At 33.6% G+C, this 22,625-nt stretch overlaps 1 protein-coding gene across 1 annotated transcript in view; it reads right to left on the bottom strand.

The window, feature by feature from the left end:
* The window catches only part of LOC119616053 (unconventional myosin-VIIa-like), a gene marked incomplete at its 3' end in the record, with an annotated part of 359,052 nt that overhangs the window by 27,399 nt on the left and 309,028 nt on the right, over positions 1-22,625 (bottom strand). The window contains exon 9 of the mRNA XM_037972200.1: positions 21,915-22,280. Coding sequence (XP_037828128.1) covers positions 21,915-22,280 — 366 coding nt within the window. The remainder of the gene's footprint in view (positions 1-21,914; positions 22,281-22,625) is intronic.

Here is a 22,625-nt window from a genome sequence, read left to right as displayed (position 1 = left end):
TTTTCAGTGTTTTTTGTGTAATGGTTGTATCATGGTTAAATATTTTGATTTATTTACCAATTTAATGTACATTTAAATACAAATGAAATAATTTTACCTACGTTGACACTTTTTGCGTTAAAAATCCCCTTTTAGTGCGACTATTTTTTCCGAAAAATACCCTTTTGTGCGACTTTTCGAAATTTTCCAACGGTAACGCTGCATGTAAGCAAATAATTTCACTGTACGTAAAATTTCAAACGCAATATCTCCCGATTTTGACCCAACTTTTCAAAACGGAGTATGCCACTAGATTCTACGACCCAAAATTAAGTTTAGGTGTTTCGGCGTTTTTCTGTGTCTTTTTGACATACTTACAGTGTTATCATTGTCTTCATAATGCTAGTTAGCGAAAGATCAAGTTGGGCTTGATCTGTCAAGGTGTTCGGACAGCTAATACAAGTATGAAAAAGCTTTGTTAGCAGCCGTTCACACTGACAGAAATTCTCCAACTCAATGTTGTAGTGCAGAGGGTTTCTACTGGTTTATACAGCCATAGTGCCCAGGCATACTAGTAGTAGAGCACAGGGAATATATAGGTATTAACTGCCGTTTATCCCAGGCGTAGTGGTACTAAATACACTAACGACCTCATAAAAATTTTTGACACAAAAGTTCACTGTTGAAAGTAAGAAGGCCTGTTCTGGTCAACACTTGATGCATAAAACACGTTGTACGGGTACTCTGCGGCACTCAGTTCTCGAGTATATCATACCGTTCTCTAGTGTATCCTTTTGCTGTAATCCTTGTTTAAGAAAACCAAATATTTTGAATTAAATAAAAATTGTTAATTTATAAAATCGAAGGACAACTGGCTTTATTTAATTAGATTTCGACCCCTGGATTAGCTGAGTCTCGCTCTGGTAAAACTATTATAAATCAATATGACTATATTTTTTTACTATCCTAAATAATATTTCCGATTTTAGTAATGATCTCTTGGATGCGTGTATCAGATAAATATGAACTAAATCAGTTTAATTGATGTTAATCTAACTAAATATTGTTTTCACATTGGCACATAATTGAGTTGATTTAATATGTTTTGGTGTATGGTATAATTAACGGTTTTTTTCATACTCGGTTAACCGACAATTTTTGGTTAACCGACAAACCGGTTTCTCCAAAGGTAGTTTAAGAGTTTCTTTATCTTTAATACAAAATCGAATTTGTTGTCAAACTGTATTGAACAATTTTCATGTATTATAAAACCTATTTTTTTTTGGTTTATTTTCAATTTCAAATGGATTATAAAGAATATTATGATGTAAAATAAAAGAAAATTAATTTACAAATAAAAATCCAAAAGAAAACAACTAAGAAATTATAGTCGGGCGAGGCCGACTATATAATATCCTACACCTGTTACAAAAAAAAATGTGATTTAGTTTACATAATAAAGCATTTGAGTTGAATTGTACCTTGCCTCAGATTTATTGTTGAATAAAATTGTGGACATTTAAGTCGAATTTTGAAGGGGGCTATGGTCAAATGAGACCCTATAATTAAAAAATTCATGAGGGTCATCAAGGCTAGCATAGAACTTGGTTTTGCAGCTTTTTGTCGAGATACGAGTATATTAAACATAATTATGAGCTTTAAAGCCCTATTCGTCCGGTTCAGTTGCTTGGGGCTAGGTGAAATAATAGACCGATGTTAACCATTTCCAACACGCTTCGTCTCCGGTAGCTGTTACACAAAAAACGTGATTTAGTTTACATAATAAAGCGTTTAAGTTGAATTGTACCTTGCCTCAGATATACTGAAGCCATTTATTGTTGAAATTGTGGACATTTAAGTCGAATTTTGAAGGGGGCTTTAAACAGGGGCTATGGTCAAATGAGACCCTAGAATTAAAAAATTCATGAGGGTCATAAAGGCTAGTATAGAACTTGGTTTTGTAGCTTTTTGTCGAGATACGAGTATATTAAACATAATTATGAACTTAACTTAGTCCGGTTCAGTTGTATGGGGCTAGGTGAAATAATAGATCAATGTTAACCATTTTCAACAGGCTTCATCTCCGGTACCATAGAAGAATTGTCTTCAAAATTGCGACCTGTAGTTTGATTAAAAGGTTTACAAGCCCTATTCGGGGGTTCAGTTGTATGGGGGCTAGGTGAGATAATGGACCGATCGTCAATAGGCTTCGTCCCTGGGACAATAGAAGATCATGTACCAAATTTCATTGCATTAAATATCTTCAAAATTGCGACCTGTAGTTTGATTACAAGGTTTGCATGGACGGACGGACATAGCTAAATCGACTCAGAAAATGATTCTAAACTGATTGGTATACTTTAAGGTGGGTATAGGACCAATATTATTGTGCGTTACAAACATCAGCACATACCCAATATACCCTCCCCACTATTCAAATAATACTTTGTATTAATACAAAATAACATAATATAGAGTACCTTTAAGTAGTAACAATTAACAAGTTAGAGTGCTATATTCGGCTGAGCCGAATCTTAAATACCCTCCACCAGCTACTTTTATATTAATACTTTTTTAATTGATCAAATATTTGTAGAAATAAGTTTTTTCATGTCTTAAATAGAAAAACCCCAAGATTTAAACAGCTCAAATCTATTACAATTCCAAGATTTATTGACCATTACAAACGCCATTTTCTTTAAGTTTTATAGCGCTTAGCGATATTTAGTAATTTGCATGTGTGTGAAAGATATAAGGATTTTCAAAATACATATATATATATATATAATTTTGTTCTACACAAATTGACTAGTTAAATACGGTTAAAGCTCTTTTAGGGGCAGGACCTAGTATGGGAGATATGACCAATTATAGACCGATCGTAAAAAATTCTGTACATAAAAACTATATTTCAGTCAAATTTTGTATCTATATTGTAAATTAGTAATAAGTAATGTGACCGCGCCCATGTTATCAACCGATCGTGAAAAAATCTTGAAATAGAATTTTTGTATACAAAACTAATAATTGTGCCAAATTTTGTTTCAATACCTTTATTTGGTAATGAGTAATGTGCGTTTAAGAGATTTTCGTAAAAAGACCTTGTATGGGAGCTATGACCAATTATGTATATGAAGACAAAATTTAAAAAATTCTGTATCTATATCATTATTTGGTAATGAATATTCTGCATTTAAGTGATATTCTGGAGGGGACCTAGTATGAGAGCTATGACCAAATATGGACCGATCGTAAAACAATTATATAAGAGCAATATTTGTGCTAAATGTATGGATATCAATATTTTGTAATGAGTTATTAGCGTTTAAGTGATTTTCGGGAGGGAACCTTGTATGGGAGCTATGACCAAAGATGAACCGATCGTGAAAAATTTTGAAATAACATTTCTGTGTACAAAAATTGTACGTATGCCAATTTTTTTATGGGTATCATCTATTTGGTTATGAGTTAGTGCCTTTTAAGTGTTTTTCTGAAAGGGACCTTGCATGGGAGCTATGATCAATTATGGACCGATCCAGAAAATTTTTTCTCTCAATGAATTCTGTTGACATAAGATTTTAATTTGTTAAATTTTTTGAAGATATCGACATTCTGACGGAAGTTATTAACAAGTTAGAGTGCTATATTCGGCTGAGCCGAATCTTAAATACCCTCCACCAGCTACTTTTATATTAATACTTTTCTAATTGATCAAATATTTGTAGAAATAAGTTTTCTCATGTCTTAAATAGAAAAATCCCAAGTTTTACAGCTTAAATCTATTACGATTCCAAGATTTATTGAACATTACAAACGCCATTTTCTTTATATTTTTATAGCGCTTAGAAATATTTAGTAATTTGCATGTATGCATATGTGTAAAAGATTTAAGGATTTTCAAAAGGCATATATATAACCTACATAAACCAGTTAAATACGGTTAAAGCACTTTTAGGGGAAGGACCTAGTATGGGAGATGTTACCAAATATAGACCGATCGTAAAAAAATTCTTTAAGCTAAATTTCTGTACATAAAAGCTATATTTCAGTAAAATTTTGTATCTATATCGTAATTTATTAATAAGTAATGTGAGTTTAAGTGATTTTCTGAAGGGAACCTTGTATGGGACCGAAAGCACACATGTTATGAACCGATCGTGAAAAAATCTTGAAATAGAATTTTTGTATACAAAACTAATATTTGTTCCAAATTTTGTATCAATAGCTTTATTTGGTAATGAGTAATGTGCGTTTAAGAGATTTTCGTAAAAGGACCTAATATGGGAGCTATAACCAATTATGTATATAAAGTTATGTGCGTTTAAGTGATTTTCGTGAGAAGACCTTGTATGGGAGCTATGACCAGTTATGGACCGATCGGAAAAAAATTTCTCAGTAATATTTCTGTGCATATAAGCAATACTTGTACCAAACTTTATATGGATATCTTAATTTAGTAATGAGTTATATGCGTTTAATTGATTTTCGGGATGATACCTTGTATGGGAGCTATGACCAGTTATGGATCGATCGTAAAACCATTTTATAGAAATATTTCTGTTCATATAAGTAATACTTGTACCAAACGGATATCTTAATTTAGTAATGAGTTATGTGCGTTTAAGTGATTTTCAAGAGGGGACCTTGTATGGGAGCTATGACCAATTATGGACCGATCGGAAAAAAATTCACAGTAATATTTCTACGCATATGGGCAATACTCATACCAAATTTTATATAGATATCTTTATTTGGTAATGAGTTATGCGCGTTTAAGTGATTTTCAGGAAGGGACCTTGTATGGGAGCTATGTCCAATTATGGACCGATCCAGAAATTTGTTTCTCTGAATCAATTCTATTTACATAAGATTTTAATTTGTAAAATTTTGTGAAGATATCGACATTGTAACGGAAGTTATTAACAAAAAACACATTTTCCGGGAATATGTACTTTTGTAAGGGAGGTTTCTAGGGACCGATTCTAGTAATTTTCAGCAGGAATCAAGATCTTGTGTAGAAACGAATGTACGGTGGTCAGAATGTGTAAAAAATGCTTATTTTTTCGAGGTTGTTTTAAATTTTGATTCATAACATTTCCCGGTGTGAACCGATTTTGCCCTTTTTCAATACCAAACAACTTAGGAAACAACTAAATCGACTCAGAATTTGATAATGACCCAGAATATATATACTTTGTTGGGTCTCAGATGAATATTTCTTGGCGTTACACACGGAATGACAAACTTATATATACCCTCTATCACCACTGATGGTGGTATATGAAAATTGCCGATTCTGGCAATTTTCAGCAGGAATCAAGATCTTTTGTAGAAAACAGTGTATGATGACTTTCGTGAAATTATCTTGCATAGTTTTCGAGAAAATTAAATCAGAATGTGTAAAAAATGCTTATTTTTTTAGAGTTGTTTTTAATTTTGATTCATAACTTTTCCCGATATGAACCGATTTTGATAATTTTCAATACCAAACTGTACCGGACAGTAATGAATATTTTGGTTAAATATCGTTAATTTCCTTTGCTTCGTTTTAACGTGAGCGTGTTTTACACAGACAGACGGATATAGCTAAATCAACTCAGAATTTCATAAGGACCCAGAATATATATACTTTGTTGGGTCTCAGATGAATATTTCTTGGTGTTACACACGGAATGACAAACTTATATATGAATATATATGAAAATTGCCGATTCTGGCAATTTTCAGCAGGAATCAAGATCTTTTATAGAAACCAGTGTATGATGACTTTCATCTTGCATAGTTTTCGAGAAAATTAAATAAGAATGTGTAAAAAATGCTTATTTTTTTAGAGTTGTTTTAAATTTTGATTCATAACTTTTCCCGATGTGAACCGATTTTGATAATTTTCAATACCAAACTGTACCGGACAGTAATGAATATTGTGGTTAAATTTCGTTAATTTCCTTTGCTTCGTTTTAACGTGAGCGTTTTTGCTGCACCCCAGTTTTACATTAAAGTATTAAGAGAACTTGCAAATGGTGATATTTTGACGAATTTTGAGCATCATCCATGATGTGCCTTGGCAAAATGTGTTTAGATAAAAGTGACGTCTTTGTAGCTTACAAGGACATTTTAAATACATTTATGATCCCAAATCATTGTGTTTGTCATTATCTTCATGTCCATTCATTAAATGTTTGTATAAATCGATGTTTGATATATAAAATCGCAAAAATAAAAAATTGAAATTTTACAAAATTTTTAAAAAGTTTATACAATTTTTGCATGCTCCGATTTTATATTTCAAAGTAACAAAAAACTCAATTTACGCAATAATTGAAATTATTTCAAATTATTATTAAGGGGCGTCAGCGCCCGGTCAAAAAAACTGTAAAAAATGCAAAATTGGAAAAAACCTGGTGACAAATTTCAACATCCAAGTTCTAATACGTAAAGAAAAAATTAGTTAGTGACACACGTTTTTTTAATTTTTGTAAACTTTCAAAACCGATTACGTTTAGAAATGAAGACCTAGAGTTTTACAATTTTGCAATTTTTAGGCCGGAAGTCTTGTGTATATAATCCTGTAAAAAATTTGTTTGACATTTTACAAAGTTATTAACAATTTAGTTTAATTTCAAAGGAATTAAAAAACTTTGATAATTGCTCATATATGTATTTTGAAAATCCTTATATCTTTCACACACATGCATACATGCAAATTACTAAATATCGCTAAGCCCTATAAAACTTAAAGAAAATGGCGTTTGTAATGTTCAATAAATCTTGGAATTGTAATAGATTTAAGCTGTTTAAATCTTGGGGTTTTTCTATTTAAGACATGAGAAAACTTATTTCTACAAATATTTGATCAATTTAAAAAGTATTAATATAAAAGTAGCTGGTGGAAGGTATTTAAGATTCGGCTCAGCCGAATATAGCACTCTAACTTGCTTTTACTTAAAAAGTATTTTTTTGTTTTAGTTTTGCTCATGTACATTAGTATTAGTATTGTACATTATATAAATGTTGCGTTCGTTTGCTTTCATACGAATACTGGACGAATGGTGTGAATGTTTTTAATTTTTTCATGTGGCTTGCTTGATGTATAAAGTCCAGTGTTGCCAAAACGGCGGTTTTCCCGCTAGATCTGGCGGTTTTTGATCATCGATTGCGGCAACATTTCAATAAAAGCTGCTAAATGTTTTTTTCTAACTGGAAAATATTTTTATTTAGCTTGTTTTAGCATTTTTGGCCAATTATTTTTTTAAGTGTATGTAACTTGTTTATCAGATATTTGGATTATTTATCGGTAAATGCACATATCTAATATAAAATCTAACGGCATTTTTTTGTTTTTTTTTTCTTCATAAGCAAAGAAAATTTGTGTTAAAAAAGAGAAATTTTTTAAAAAAAAAGTGAAAACATTAGTGCAAAAAAGAAAAATACGTTAAAAAAAGCAAACATTGATATATACAGGTTAGGTTAGGTTGATAGGAGGATGTATACTACATCAAATCCGAAGAAATACACCTAGGCCACTATCGGGCCTGTTGTGCGCTCCAATTCAAGAAAGACAAAAACAAAAATTTCACTGGATGTATTATTTTTCCATGTTCAGAAACTCAGTTTCCTGGACGTAATTCCTAAGAATCTTCCAATCGGTGTTGGTTAAGAATGTTATTTCCGGAATGACATCACTTCCAAGATACTTGGATCTAACTTCGACGAATGCCTGACAATGGCAAAGAAAGTGCTCCAGAGTTTCACTGTCCTCTCCACATGCTCTACATTCGTCTGAATTCGCACGTCCAATTTTGTATAGATGTGCTCGTAATCCTGTGTGTCCACTCAGAATACGTACCATCATACTAACCTCAGACTTGCTCATTTTGAGAAGATTTCTCGTCTTGCTCTCATCAGGGTCACCCCATAGAATCTTTGTGGTTCTACCCACCGTTTCATTATTCCAAGAGGCCTTGTGGGATTCTCTCATCCATATTTTTAATTCAGCTTTTATTGCGTCGAATGGTTTTGCGTTTGTCAGGTTAACTACATCGAGCTCCCTTTCCTTTAAAGCTATTACATTCGCCCTTTCGTTGCCGACTACTCCCGAGTGGCCTGGTACCCATATGATGTGAACCTTACCTCTGGGAGAGTATTCAGTTAAAGCTTTCTTACAATCCAATACGGTCTTAGATTTAACTCTATCACCTGATATCGCACAAATTGCCTTCTGGCTTTCGGTAAATATATTAAGCCCTGTGGGCGCCATATTTATTCTAATCCAATTTACACATTCCGTTATTGCTCGTACTTCTGCCTGGAAGCTTGTGTTATGATTAGGTAAACGGTGGTATATTTCTGTTTCTGGGTCTTCAATATAGAACCCCAGGCCCACTTTGTCCCCTAATTTAGAGCCATCCGTGTAGCAACGGATTCCTACTGGTATTTGCTCTAATGTTCCGCTTGACCAAGACATTCTATCTGGGATTAGCGTTTCAAAGTTTCCGACATATTCAGTGTCTGGTATGCGATCAGGCACGTCCGATGAATGTGTATAACCTTCCAATGTGTCCAGTATACATTGATGACGTGTCCTATAACCGTTTTTGGCCAGTTCAGTATATGTAGAAATTTTTGTCTTTCTTGTGAAAAGACAGATTTCCGTCTTCGCCGGGTTAACATTGAGGCCTCTCGGTTGAGCCCAGCTCAAGGCCGTATTCAGAGCCTCCTCAGCTCTTCTACACAAGTAATTTGGATCCTTTCCCTTTAAAAGTATTACGACATCGTCTGCATAGCAGACAGGTCTAAGTCCTTTCTCGGTTAGGGTCCTTAGGAGGCTATTAATCGTGGTAACCCAGAGTAAAGGTGACAAAATGCCACCCTGTGGTATACCGCGAAATACCTTTTTCCTGATAGTTATATCGTACATCTCGCAGCTTATCCATCTGTTCCTTAGCATGTAGTTGATCCAGTTACGGAGCACCCGGTCAACATAAAACTGGTCTAGGGATTGGATAAGGGTATCAGTGTGCACGTTATTGAAGGCGCCTTCGATGTCAATGCATACCGCCAGTGTATACAGTTTGCTATCGAAAGATTCACCTATGTAGTGGACAACTTCATTTAAAGCGGTTTCCACCGATCGTCCCTTTACATAAGCATGCTGCTTATATTTAAGGCCTTTGTATGGTATGCTGCTTTTAACCATGCTATCGACTATCCGTTCCAACGTTTTAAGTAGGAAGGACGTAAGACTTATCGGTCGATAGGACTTAGGTGTCGCATAGGTAGGTTTCCCTGGTTTGGGTATAAATATTACCCTTGCATCCTGCATTTAACTGGGGTATATGCCAATTTTAAGCATGCAGTGAATATCTGTGACAGATGTACGGAAACCAGTCCCGCCTCCATCTGCAAAAGTGCCGGGAAAATTCCATCCGGTCCTGCAGCTTTATAGGGAGCAAAGCTCTTGATTGCCCCTTTAACCATGTCAGTTGTAATAACTATTTTCGTGTTACCCTCCCCTTCCTCCAATATCGGTTCATCTATGTTATTCGATATACCGGGTGGGAAATGAGAACCCATTAGGAGTTTCATTGTCTCCTCCATATCCTCAAGCCTCCTGCCCGTGTCATCGATCATAGATTCCGGTTGGACATGAGTTTTGGATAGGAATTTTTTTATCTTCGATACGTCATTTACGCTATCTACCTGTTCACAGAAAAGTTTCCAGGAGTCTCGTTTGGCTTTTCGAACGATTTTCTTATATTCACCAAGTTTATTACGATACTCATCCCAGTACACTGCGGTCTTTTTACGCCGTGCCCGGTTAAATAGTTTGCGAAGAGTCTTCCCAAGGTTCCGGATCTCCCCAGTTACCCAGGGTTTTTCCTGGGCAGATCTCCGCTCTCGCAGAGGGCAGCTGTCCTCGAACGATTCAACCAGGGCACTTGTGAACGTTTCCACTTTGGCATCTATATCCTCTTTATGTTGGCATTGAAAAGTATCCTGACCTAAACGGTTCTTTAGTAAGGTCCCGAACATTGTCCAATTAGTTTTAGACTTATTCCGAAACTTTATCGGCTTTGGTGGTGGCCTTAGTATATTGAATCTTATGTACCGATGATCAGAAAAGGAGTGCTCGTCCGAAACTCTCCAATCCTGAATTTCGTTTATAAGCTTTTCTGAACATATAGTTATATCTAATACTTCTTCTCTGATTCTATTGACGAAGGTAGCTTTATTACCTAAGTTCAATGTTATCAAGTCTTTAGTATTAAGGAAATCCATGAGGGCTTGTCCCCTGCGATTGGTGTTTGTACTACCCCAAGCTACATGGTGCGAGTTGGCATCACAACCTATTACAATTTTCTTATTTTTTCTTTGTGCCTCTTCAACCAGTTTCATCAGATCCGACGTTGGTGGTAGTGTCGGAGAATCGAAAGGCAGGTAAATAGATGCAAGGAATATGTTGCCACGATCTTGCTTCAGCACCGTTGCATCCGCTGTTGATAATCCTGTTGAGAGGAGAAAACATAAGTTCTTGTGACATAAGATACATATTCTCGGGCGAGATCCTGTATCAGCGTAGAAAAGTTGGAAATTTACGTGATTTATTCCAGAAACCTTGTTGCGAATCGTCCAAGGTTCCTGGATTAAAGCTATATGTATTTTACCTGTGTTGATTTTAGCCATCAGAGCGTTGGTAGCTGTCTCGCTCCGGTGGAGGTTTATTTGGATAACCTCAATCATGGTCATCCATTAAAACTGTCTTCCAGCGAGTTGGTGGTCACCTCCTCGCTCTTTGGATTCGACTCCTCCGGATAGCCTGAAGTGGCTATTAATGCAGTGGGTACTGTTGATAGCACTGCGGTGTCCTTATCAGGCATAGGAATAGCAGTATTTTTAATAGACACATTCCCAATTCTGGAGAGCACTGCTGTTCTGTCTTCTGGCGGGTGAGTGATTTCCTCCTCGCTTTTAGGATTTGACTCCTCAACATTGCTAGTACTTGCTAATGATGCTTTGGGTACTGTCTTAGGTATTTTAGTGTCCTTGTCGGGGCCGGTTTTGACAGCCCTTTCAATCGGTGCCTTCCCAATTTTGGAAAGGGCGTTATCAGTAGTGGATACTGATGCTGTGGTCTTAGGTTTTTTGGTGTCCTTTTCGAGGCTTGTTGTAACAGCCCTTCCAATCGGCAGCTTCCCAATTTTGAATATGACAGATTTAGAGGCGAAGTAAGCCCTACCTTTATTCTTGGCAAGACTAGCCATGGATTTCTGGTCGATACCTATTACAAATAAAGTTCCCTCAGGTTCTTCTTTCCTGTAAAAGACGGCCAGCTTTCCTTTCCACGGCCAGCTCAGCATTTTGACCTCCAAGAATTTCCAGTATACGTTCATTGGCCAGTTTACTGCCCCATCCTTTTATGTAGACAGTGGACTTTAGGAGCACCGGAAGCTCGCTCTTCTTTGCCAGTCCCAGCCTAGCGCCGTCCCAGGGAGGAGGGATACTTTCCACCAAGTTCTTTAGGGTGCTAACACATTGGTGAGATGCCAACCTCATCAACATCACGCCCATGCTGAACTCGCAGCTCTCGCTCTCTATTGGTTGTTTGCCCTATGAAGCGATTGCATGGTCCACAATCTTATTGTTGACCAGGTCTTCTATTTTACTCTGTTGGTCTTTTGGAATTTTGCCTGTCGGATTACCGGCATCGTAAACTGCATAGCAGAGATCGTCCCGGTGCCTACTTCTGGCAACTTTGGCGTAAGATGGCGGCTCTTTTCCTTTTCCTCCGTCTAGCTTCTCCTTCCTCGTTTTTCGGGGCTTCTTTTGAGATTCCCTTACATTCGAGGTTGATTTCGCCGACGTGTTCGTCTTCGGAATATCTGGCTTGGCGTTGTCACCCTTACTCGCAGGATTCTCACTTGAGATTCCTTTGAGTGAAGTATGGCTTGGCTTCGACTGTGTATTAGAAGACGGGGAGCTCTTTTTCTTCTTAGGTTTATTCTCAGTTGTCAACTCCTCGGGAGACCTGATCCTTTTTGCCTCAGATCTTGTGAGGGAGTCCGATTTTTCCTTTGGAGTGTCGTGGGATTGACTAACTATGATTTCCTGAAGCATCTTTTTCAATTTCCTCCTCTGTGCTTTTCAACTTCCTCCTCTGTGATATATACAAAAGTGTAATATTGTTTTTATAAAAAAATACTTTGTTGGTAAGAAAAAATATAAATATATTTGCAATATGCGTTTTTGTTGACAACCTCTTTATGCAGGAAAATGGGTAAACCAACTCAGATTTAATTGCTCATGCATCTAAAAATAAGCATAAGACAGCTAAAGGAGCCTTTGTACAACAAAACAAAATTCTCCTTAAATCATCAAACCATAAAGTTCAAATGAATGAAGCTGCATTATCAATATATTTTTGTCAACACGGACCTATAGCTCCTGTACAGTGTTGCCACTTTGGTTATTATTAACCAAAATTGGTTATTTTTATTTTGCATGTTTTTTGCAAACAATGCTGTTTGCTTTTATTCTAAAAATAAAATTAAAAAAAACTTCTTTTATCTCTAGTTTAAAATCAACCGTAATATTATTTTATTTACACTAGTCAATCTAACACCGTGAATAATGAATCCTCTCTCTCCTTTTGGTGCATCCATGAACTTAAAATTACTTTTTGGGTCGATTCAAACTTGTCCGTCCTTTAATATTTCTATTGGAACTTTTTATGTAAAGAACTCGCGATACTTATATGAAAAAAACGAAGTAGGCTGTATTTCGTATTTCGATTTTTATGGAATTTGGTGGGAATAGTCTACGTACTTAGTAGATTATATTGCAACTTCTATACCTATTTGAAATTTTGCATAAACAGATACTGTGCTAATTTACCGAAATCATAAGATAAATGATTTAATAAGAATTAATAAAGTATTTTCTGCTAATTGATGCAAGAATAGTATCACAATATCTTTAATATATTAATCAACTGATATTTTTAAGTAACACAGCTAAGGAAAATGTAATTCTATTGTATACAAAAGTTGTAATAACATCTAAACTAACTAAACGTACGACGAACAATAATCCCGATATATGCAAAGATTTGATACTCATGACCTTTGACTTCTACTATCTCACCATGACTTTTAGTTCTTTATTTACATTTTCTAATATGATGTTGTATACTAGTTTTTATTTTACCGTCTTAAATTCTAAATTTTGGTCAATTTGTCGGAAAAATTGGATAGATTACGCTTACAAGTATTGCTGAAGTTATGAATGTAATATTAACATCCGCTACATGGTATTATTATTTAAACCCAAATTTCGAACGAAATCTCCAAATCTGTACATAAAATGGGAAGAATTTTATAATTTAATATTGTTTTCCAAAAAGTCATATGTGCAGTATTTTTGAATTGCGCTAAAATGCGTTAAAAACTCAGTTATTTTTTAAAATAAATATTAATTACATTTGTTAACGAATCCGCGAAGGAGCATATATTTATTGTTGAAAACACGATAGAGTCGAAAAGAAGCAAGATAGAAAACTGAAATATTTTGCCAAAAATTAATTGACCCAGTTTGATTGGTATTAAAAATGCGAAATATCGGTCAACGATTTCACTTAGCCCCCATATTATGACCTATTCAGAAAATTACTATATTGCTTAAAAAAGCATCTATAGCGATGAAATTCAATATAAAAAAGTTTTATTGGAAATGTATTTGTCAAAGTTTATGAGGATCGGTACATAATTGACTCTATCCCTCAAAAAGTCTCCTCAGAAAATGACTTTAAAGCTCATAATGTACTGCAATATAGCAAAAAAATTCAACATAATCAAGTTTTAAAGGGACTTAAATATCTCGGTCAGATTTTATGAGAATTGGTCCATAATTGACCATACGTCTCATAAAGAACCAGTTGGACGATTCTAGGAACTGTCAACAAATTCGATTACATAGAACCAAGTGTTCCAAAATTGTTAAAAATGTTTTGTCAATACACTTTAAGGAAGACTTACATAAAGATATTGGTGACTCACATTTTAGTCTCCTTTTAGATGAATCGACTGATATTGAAATAGTTAAATTACTTGGTAAGTTTATTGCTGAATTTTTAGGAAAGGCTTTATTTGATCTAACATGTATTTTTATAGGTATTGCAATTATGTATATATTATAGTGTGAATCTGAAAATGTTTGACCTAGATATGAAGAAATTGCTTGGAATTGGCACAGATAATGCGAACGTGATGGTTTGGCGTAATAAAAGTGTATATGCAGAACTCAAAAAGGAGAATCCTCATTTAATATTAATAAGATGCGTATGTCATTCTGTACAACTTGGCATAAACCACGCTTGTGCAACTCTTCCCAGAAACCTTGAGTTTTTAGTTCAGGAAACCTACAACTGGTTTTCCAAAAGTTCTGCTAGAAAGATGGCATACAATACATATACAATACGACAAGGTAAGGTCTAAGTAAACATTGTTTTTATATTCTTAAAGCTATTTATATATTTATGTATATAGGAACCATTAAATATAACCCGTATATGTGATACCCGATGGCTCTCCGTAAATGTCGTAGTCAAAAGAATTCTTAACCAATGGTTAGAGTTAGAAAAACATTTTGGTATTGCTCGTCTCTCAGAAAGATGTAATTCAGCTGAAACACTTCATAAAATGTATAAGGATACTGTAAATTTGATATACCTTTCGTTTTTGAATCCAATTCTTTCCGACATAAATGTTGTTAACATGAGTTTCCATAGTAATAATTCGGACCCAACTAAGCGCATTAATGACTTAAAATAGCAATAAATTCATTAAAAAATAAAATATATGATACTGAACAACAATTTTAAATTGAATTGTTTGAAAATTATATTAAGCCAAATGGTTATTTGGGCTACCAGTTTGAAACTGAATTGCGTGAACACAAAACCAATGGCACTATAACATCTGAAAAGGAACCGGAAATAAAACAACGATGTGTCAATTTTTGTGTATCACTGTTGAAACAATTGATTCAATGGTAAATAATTATATTATTTATTTTTGTTTTACAACTAATATTTTCTAAACATTCAGGTTACCGGAAAATAGGGACATTTTGTCCAAAATAGACTGCTTTTCTGTAAATACATTGTTAGATGGAAACATCTTTCATCGTTCTGGTTTGAAGTTTTGCAACACGAAGATTCCGCAGGAAATAAAATATTTAAAGATTTAGCAGATTTTGCTTTGCAAGTTCTTTGTATGCCGTGGTCCAATGCGGAAGTCAGCCAGCTAAATATTGTAAAATCCAAATTAAGAAATCGTTTACAACCTGAAATGGTTAATGCAATTTTGACAGTAAAGTACGAACATAATATAATTCCATTTGAACATGTTTTCATCAAAATTTGTTTCAGATATGGACTTCGTCGCCATGAAAAATGCTGTTTTGGTTACGAAGTGCCTAAAAAGTTTTTAAATTTAATTGGATCCAGTGAAATGCATTTTTGTTCTCAAAACGATATGAATGTATACATACATATTTTACTTAAAAATTAAATTCCTATTAGTTTTGTAAACAGTTTTGTTTATTATATCGGTTTTTTACCAAATAAACATTAACGGTAAAAGTTTGCGTTTTTATTTGTGGATTTAGCGGATTCTGGCGTTTTTCAAAACTCAATCTGGTGGGATGGGACCTAAAAGTTTTGGCAACATTGTTTTTTGTTCTTCAAAAGGTACTTTTTAATTTTCATGTGCATGTAACATACGCTGACCATATTTTTTTCAGCAAAATACAGAACAGGAGAAAATAAAATACACTAACCACCATTTTCTAAATCTGGTTATTTTTAAGCGTCAAAATTTCAATTGTCAGTAAAGTTTTAAACAAAGTATAACAAGTAGTCCGACTCTCACATACACGAAATTACACCTCCACATTTACGGGTCCTGGTGAGAAATATTATTGTATCAAAATACTTAAAATGTCTACTTACATATTCGAATTAATAGCGGGTTTTACGCGAAATCTCACCTGTCCACAGAAAAAGTAAATTTTTTCTTTAAAATTCCGTTTATTTTGAGCAAACCGATTTTTTTATTTACTATTTTTTGTTGTGATAGAATTTTAATTTAATGTAATTTTAATTTAATTATTGAAAATTCAAACAAATAAAATTATATGAATTTGTATAAAACTCAGTATGTCTGGTGCAAATTTTAAATGCTTTTTGCAATTTTTGCAAATATCTAAAATACCATAGTAAGAGCTTGTAGGGCGTGAACAGATGTTAAGGAATGCCACATTATTTTTTCGCGATCGTAAAAAAGTTCCCGCACCAAATTTCCCGTTCCCGTATAAATTTTACTTTTTCTATATGAGAAAAATAAATATTTTTGGCGACAAATCGTGCTAATATAGCTTGTTATAGAAAATAATATACTTTTATATGAAAACTAGCTATACCCAGTGTACTTTGCTACCCTAAAAGCAATATAAATAAAAAATCACTTAACGATTTTGAAGATTCTAACTATTCTATAATAGTTTACAAGATATACGAAATTTTGTATTTAATTCATGTTGGAGGTGCCAAGAACCCATTGAAAGTAAGCCCGTTATTCTCTAATTGTTCACATGAATGACAAAATTCTTCATGTAAAATTTTAAGATTCTAGTCCTAATAGTTTCTCAGATATACGAATTTTTCTATTTAATTCATATGGGGGCTCCAAGTCCCTCCGCCCTTTTTTTCTCCAAAATGTTCTGATGAATATTAAAGTTCTTCGTGCAAAATTTGAAGAATCTAGTTCTATTAGTTTCCCAGATAAACGAAATTTTGTATTTAATTAATATGGGAGGTGCCAAGCCCCCATTGAAAGTCCACCCGTTATTCTCAAAATTTTCATATGAATATCTATTTCTATTTAAACTATATGGGGGCTCCAAGCCCCCAGATTAAAATCCGCACTGTTTTTTGCAAGATGTTCAGATGAATATTAAAGTTCTTCGTGCAAAATTTGAAGAATTTAGTTCTATTGGTTTACCAGATAAACGAATTTTTGTATTTAATTCATATGGGAGGTACCGCTCCCCTCATTGGTAGTCCGCCAATTTATAACCTAAAATGTTTACATGGATGTTCTTCGTGCAAAATTTTAAGATTCTAATTGTAATAGTTTCCAAGATAAAATAAATTTTCTATTTAATTTATATGGGAGGTGCCATGCCCTCTGCTGCTAGTCCGCCTACTTTTTGTCCTAAATAATCATATTTACACTAAAGTGGCTCCAAAAAAATTTGAGGACTCTAACTGTTATATTATCTCAGATATACGGATTTAATGTTTTCTTAATAGGGGCGTGGCTCCTTGCCCACTTCAAATTTCAAAATAAAAAGTAGCTTATAACCTCTTCCAGACATACAGGAATACACTGTGAAAATTTCAGCCGTTTAGTAGTCCATAAACTTCAAATATACAATCATACGAACATATAAACATACAAATATACAAACACACAATCATTTTTATCTATATGGGGCATTTCACGTCAAGTGAACCAACTTTTGAAATCGATGTCTTCCGATGAAATTTGCACCAATGTTAGTTCTATTAGATAGTAATTCGGACACCATTTTTCAACAAGATCGGTCAAGAACTCTCTGAGTTATAGGAGGTCAAAATTTGACATTTTGGCCAAACAGGTGTTTTTTTATCCATATAACTTATTACCTATTGTTCTTAGCAAAATGTGTCCCAAATAGTTTAGATATTTTTTTCAAAATGGGCCCTTTTTATTTTTTTTAAGAAAGCTTAGGTCTTTTCCTAAGCGACCTATATGGTCGCTTAGTGGGATGCGAGTGGGATATCTATCAAAGAAAATATTTTGTAACTCAAGATTTAAAATTTTTGAATTTTTTTGCAAAATCAAAAACTTTGTTGACTTTTTTTTAAAAAAATGGACCCATTTTTTAATTTTTTTTTTTTTTTTTTGATCAGAAGAAAGCTTATGTGTTTTCCTTTAACACACTTTTTGTCGCGTAGTGGGATGCAAGTGGGATATCTATAAAAAAAATGTTTTGTAACTCAAGACATACAATTTTTTACTTTTTTTTGAAAAATCAAAAACCTTTTTGACTTTTTTTTACCAAAATGGACTCTTTTTTTATTAATTTTTTTTTTCTCAAAAGAAAGCTTAGGTCTTTTCCTTTAAAACCTTTTTGGTCGCTTAGTGGGATTCGAGTGGGATATCTATCAAAATAAATGTTTTGTAACTCAAGACAAAGGTTTTTAAATTTGCACTAATTTAATTTTTTTTTCATATTTGTGTGTAAACCTTAAAAATTAAACTTACGCAGAGAAACTAGACACATTAGCCTTTCCGATGGTATGTAACATACCCAACTAAAATTTCATAGCCTCGATACTGTAATACCCATAATATGTTAACCTCAGGAATAAAAATCACTTTTTTTCTATGGAAATGTTGAATAATTTAATTTTGTTATTTATTTGTAATAATAATTAATTTAATATATAATAATAATAATAATAATAATAATAATAATAATAATAATAATAATAAAAAGATGAATAATTTAGTAAAATTTAATCTTAATCACAATAGATCAATTTATATAATAACTATTTTTACACTTAATTTATGAAGTTTTTAAATTTTCAAATATCCATACTTTTATCCTCCTTATTTGTCACCTTTATTAGCTGCTTTTTTTTTTGTCAATCCTTTCTTGGAGTTATTAGATTCAGCTACTGATTTCGCTTGTTACCGCAGCATCGAATCTGCTCTTTAGTGTTTTCAATGTTTCCTCATGATCCTCTTTGCTACTAAAAACAATTTTAGTTTCTTTACAATAATTCTTTGCCCAATGGAATAAAGCAGTCGCATCTAAGATGCGATCTTGATGAGAGCACTGGAGGCTATACTTCGCTGCATTTCTTTTGAGGTTTGCTCCAATACCATCACATGCTCCTTTACCATGAGCAGTAGGATGAAAATGCCACTCAGCTGGCATTCCAAAATCTTTTTCATGAGCTGTAAGATTTGCGAAGCTACTTTTGTTTTTAAAATGTTGACGAGCTCCGTCCGAAACGTAGTATACCTTTTCTACTGTAAATTTTGATTTTAGATAATTTAGTATTATCTTCTGGTACTCATAAACTGCAACGGTGTCATGTTTTAAATCGTCGGATATGATTGCCATACTTTTGTGTTCCAGGTTTTCTTCTTTCATGTAGTAAATAACTACTGTGAATATAGTTGCTTGGTAGTTATTCAAGTGGAATGCTTGTATGGAATCCTGAAGAACATATTTATAGTTCTCTGCGAAATCAAATGAAATAATGAATTCACCAGACTTCAAATGTGTTTTCAAGTCCTTGAAGAATGACCACTGCTCTTTGACTAAAAAGTCATGGGTTCTCAAATTTAGCAATCCTCTACACAGTTCTTCTACAAAATCATCCACATTTAAAATTATGGTTTTCAGTGTGCATCTTTCAGTCTGAAGCCAAGATTCAAATTTTAACTCCTCAATACATTCTCGATCAAAAGAGTTGATTAAATTTTCTTTGATGGGTGTGGTTTCCGGGCAATTCGAACATTCACCTACGTGGCAAGAAGTTGTAGCATTAGGGCACATAGTCAATTTAAGGCAATCGCGGTAATGGTGTAAATCTTCTGATGAATCATCTTTTAAGTAATTTAAGTTGATTTCCTTCAACATCAATTTAACATTTTCATGGTAAATACAAACACATACTGTGTGAGTTTCGCTGCTTCCTGCCAAGACGCAATGTTTTGGCCTCAGTTGTGTAAATTTTATGAATCAAATTTTGACATCCTCGTATTCAGATTGAAATGTTACGAATAATTCATTCAGGTTACAGAGAACCATTCTCTTCTGCATTTGAACTTTCTTGCCATCGATTCGTACAGACATCCAGTCTTTCATCCCTGGCATCAGGCGACTCATATCATCTCGCTGATAAAACTGAGTTATTAGAGATTTAGTATCGCACTCCAAAGTTTTTCCCTTATTTTTGTTTGGGAGTGTGAGAATCCCATGCTCAGCAACCAATTGTTTAGCAATTCTTGCTTTTCGTTGAGACGTTCCAAACTCAGTCATTGTTTTTGCAGAACTCCATGTTCTTGGAGCAAGCGTGAGAAGTTGAATTCTTTCAGCTTCACTCTGTGACGTTTTGTATTTCTCTTTTATTTGTTCAAGAACTTCTACTGCATCCAAGAAGGGCTTACATACTAAAGTACCTAGTTTAACCAAATGTTACAAATAATAATAAAAATAAACCACCATATAAATAACCTACCTGTCAATTTCTACCTCTCCACCCACTTCTTAAAGTCAAATGTTATAAAATAATAAATAAACTGGTACTTCGGAGAAGGGCCATAAAATATTTCCACTTGATTCCAAAAATTTGTTTCTGGGGCACCTGATATTTTAACAATGAAAATCACGTGCGCTGAAAACTACCTCTAGGATTGACTAAAAAAGCCGCAAGATACAAAACTCAGACAAATTTTGGAGGTGGAAAATTAATAGCGGTCGGCCTCATATTGCACCCCTCCAGTGGCTATTATCGGTCAGTTGTTGTGGTTTTTATTTTTAAGGTTTTAGAAACACTTACACACAAATATGAAAAAATCAATTTAAAAACATTTGTATTGAGTTACAAAACATTTATTTTGATAGATATCCCACTCGCATCCCACTAAGCGACCAAAAAGGTTTTAAAGGAAAAGCCCTAAGCTTTCTTTTGAGAAAAAAATTTAAAATGGGACCATTTTTTTAAAAAAAGTCAACAAAGTTTTTGATTTTGCATAAAAAATCAATAATTTTAAATCTTGAATTACAAAATATTTTTTTTATAGATATCCCACTCGCATCCCACTAAGCGACCATATAGTTTTTGATTTTTTGAAATTAATAAAAAAAGAGTCCATTTTAGAAAAGTCAAAAAAGTTTTTGATTTTTCAAAAAAAAGTAAAAAATTGTATGTCTTGAGTTACAAAACATTTTTTTTATAGATATCCCACTCGCATCCCACTAAGCGACAAAAAGGGTGTTAAAGGAAAACACATAAGCTTTCTTCTGAGCAAAAAAAAAAAATAAAAAATGGGTCCATTTTTTTTAAAAAAGTCAACAAAGTTTTTGATTTTGCAAAAAAAAAAAATCAAAAATTTTAAATCTTGAGTTACAAAATATTTTTTTTGATAGATATCCCACTCGCATCCCACTAAGCGACCATATAGTTTTTGATTTTGCAAAAAAATTCAAAAATTTTAAATCTTGAGTTACAAAATATTTTTTTGATAGATATCCCACTCGCATCCCACTAAGCGACCATATAGTTTTTGATTTTGCAAAAAAATTCAAAAATTTTAAATCTTGAGTTACAAAATATTTTTTTTGATAGATATCCCACTCGCATCCCACTAAGCGACCATATAGGTCGCTTAGGAAAAGACTTAAGCTTTCTTAAAAAAAATAAAAAAAAAAAAATAATAAGGGCCCATTTTGAAAAAAAAAGTCAAAAATGTTTTTGATTTTTTAAAAAAAATCAAAAATATTTTATTAAATTTGTTTAATTTTTTTTCGAAAGATTGCATAAATAGCTATCTAAACTATTTGGGACACATTTTGCTAAAAACGATAGGTAATAAGTTACATGGATGAGAAAAAACACCTGCATGGCCAAAATGTCAAAATGCCTCTAACTTAGAAAGTTCACAAGCGATCTTGTTGAAAAATTGTGTCTGAATTACTATCCAATAGAACTAACTATGGTTCATCGCGATCGGAAGACATCGATTTCAAAAGTTGGTTCACTTGACGTGAAATGCCCCATATATTATCTGCACTTAATCAAACAAATTAATTACCTGATAAGATGACAATTCTTTCACGAACGTATTATGACTTCGGCTCATATAGTCAAATAAAACATCTTGTTGGACATCTCGATTTTTATCAACAAATCCTTCAGCTGTATATATAACGCAGCCTGCGTAGTGCTTAATTCCGAATTCGGTTTCCCAATGCCTTCGATCAACTCCCTTAAAGTAGTAAGGATTGTATTCAAATTCAGCATGCATGTTATTCAGGTATGCCGTGTCGGAACCTTTTGGCATGTGACACTGTTCAGTTAGTAATTTAAAAATACATCTTGGCGGCCGCTCAATCATTTCTAAACACATAGAATTATCTGTAAATTCAACATGTGAGTAGACTATTTCCTCTTGTTTGTACTGCAAATAAAAAAAACGAGATTTATAAAGGTACACATAAATACATACATATGTACATTAGGGTTATAACTGCTTTTGAGCGCCAACATACCACAGCACTACCTTATTGCTAATACTGTCCTGATAATAAAAATTTATTTTTATACTCTTCAACTTCATGAGAAGTTTTTCATTCCGTTTGTTATTTCTATAATAAACATAATTTTTCGAACCTATAAAACATATATATTCCGAGATCTTATAGATAGCGGAGTCGATTAAACTATGTTAGTGTGTGTGTGGCTTATCTGTTCTCTCCCAGCTTTAGTTTCAGTCAAGCTGAGGGAGGGCACATTGTCCACCACC

Source organism: Lucilia sericata, unplaced genomic scaffold (genome assembly GCF_015586225.1).
Source record: "Lucilia sericata isolate MDLA Ls3-8-SP2 unplaced genomic scaffold, ASM1558622v1 Contig000054F_arrow, whole genome shotgun sequence".
NCBI classification, from domain to species: Eukaryota; Metazoa; Arthropoda; class Insecta; order Diptera; family Calliphoridae; genus Lucilia; species Lucilia sericata.
This window is presented reverse-complemented; position numbering and strand designations above follow the sequence as displayed.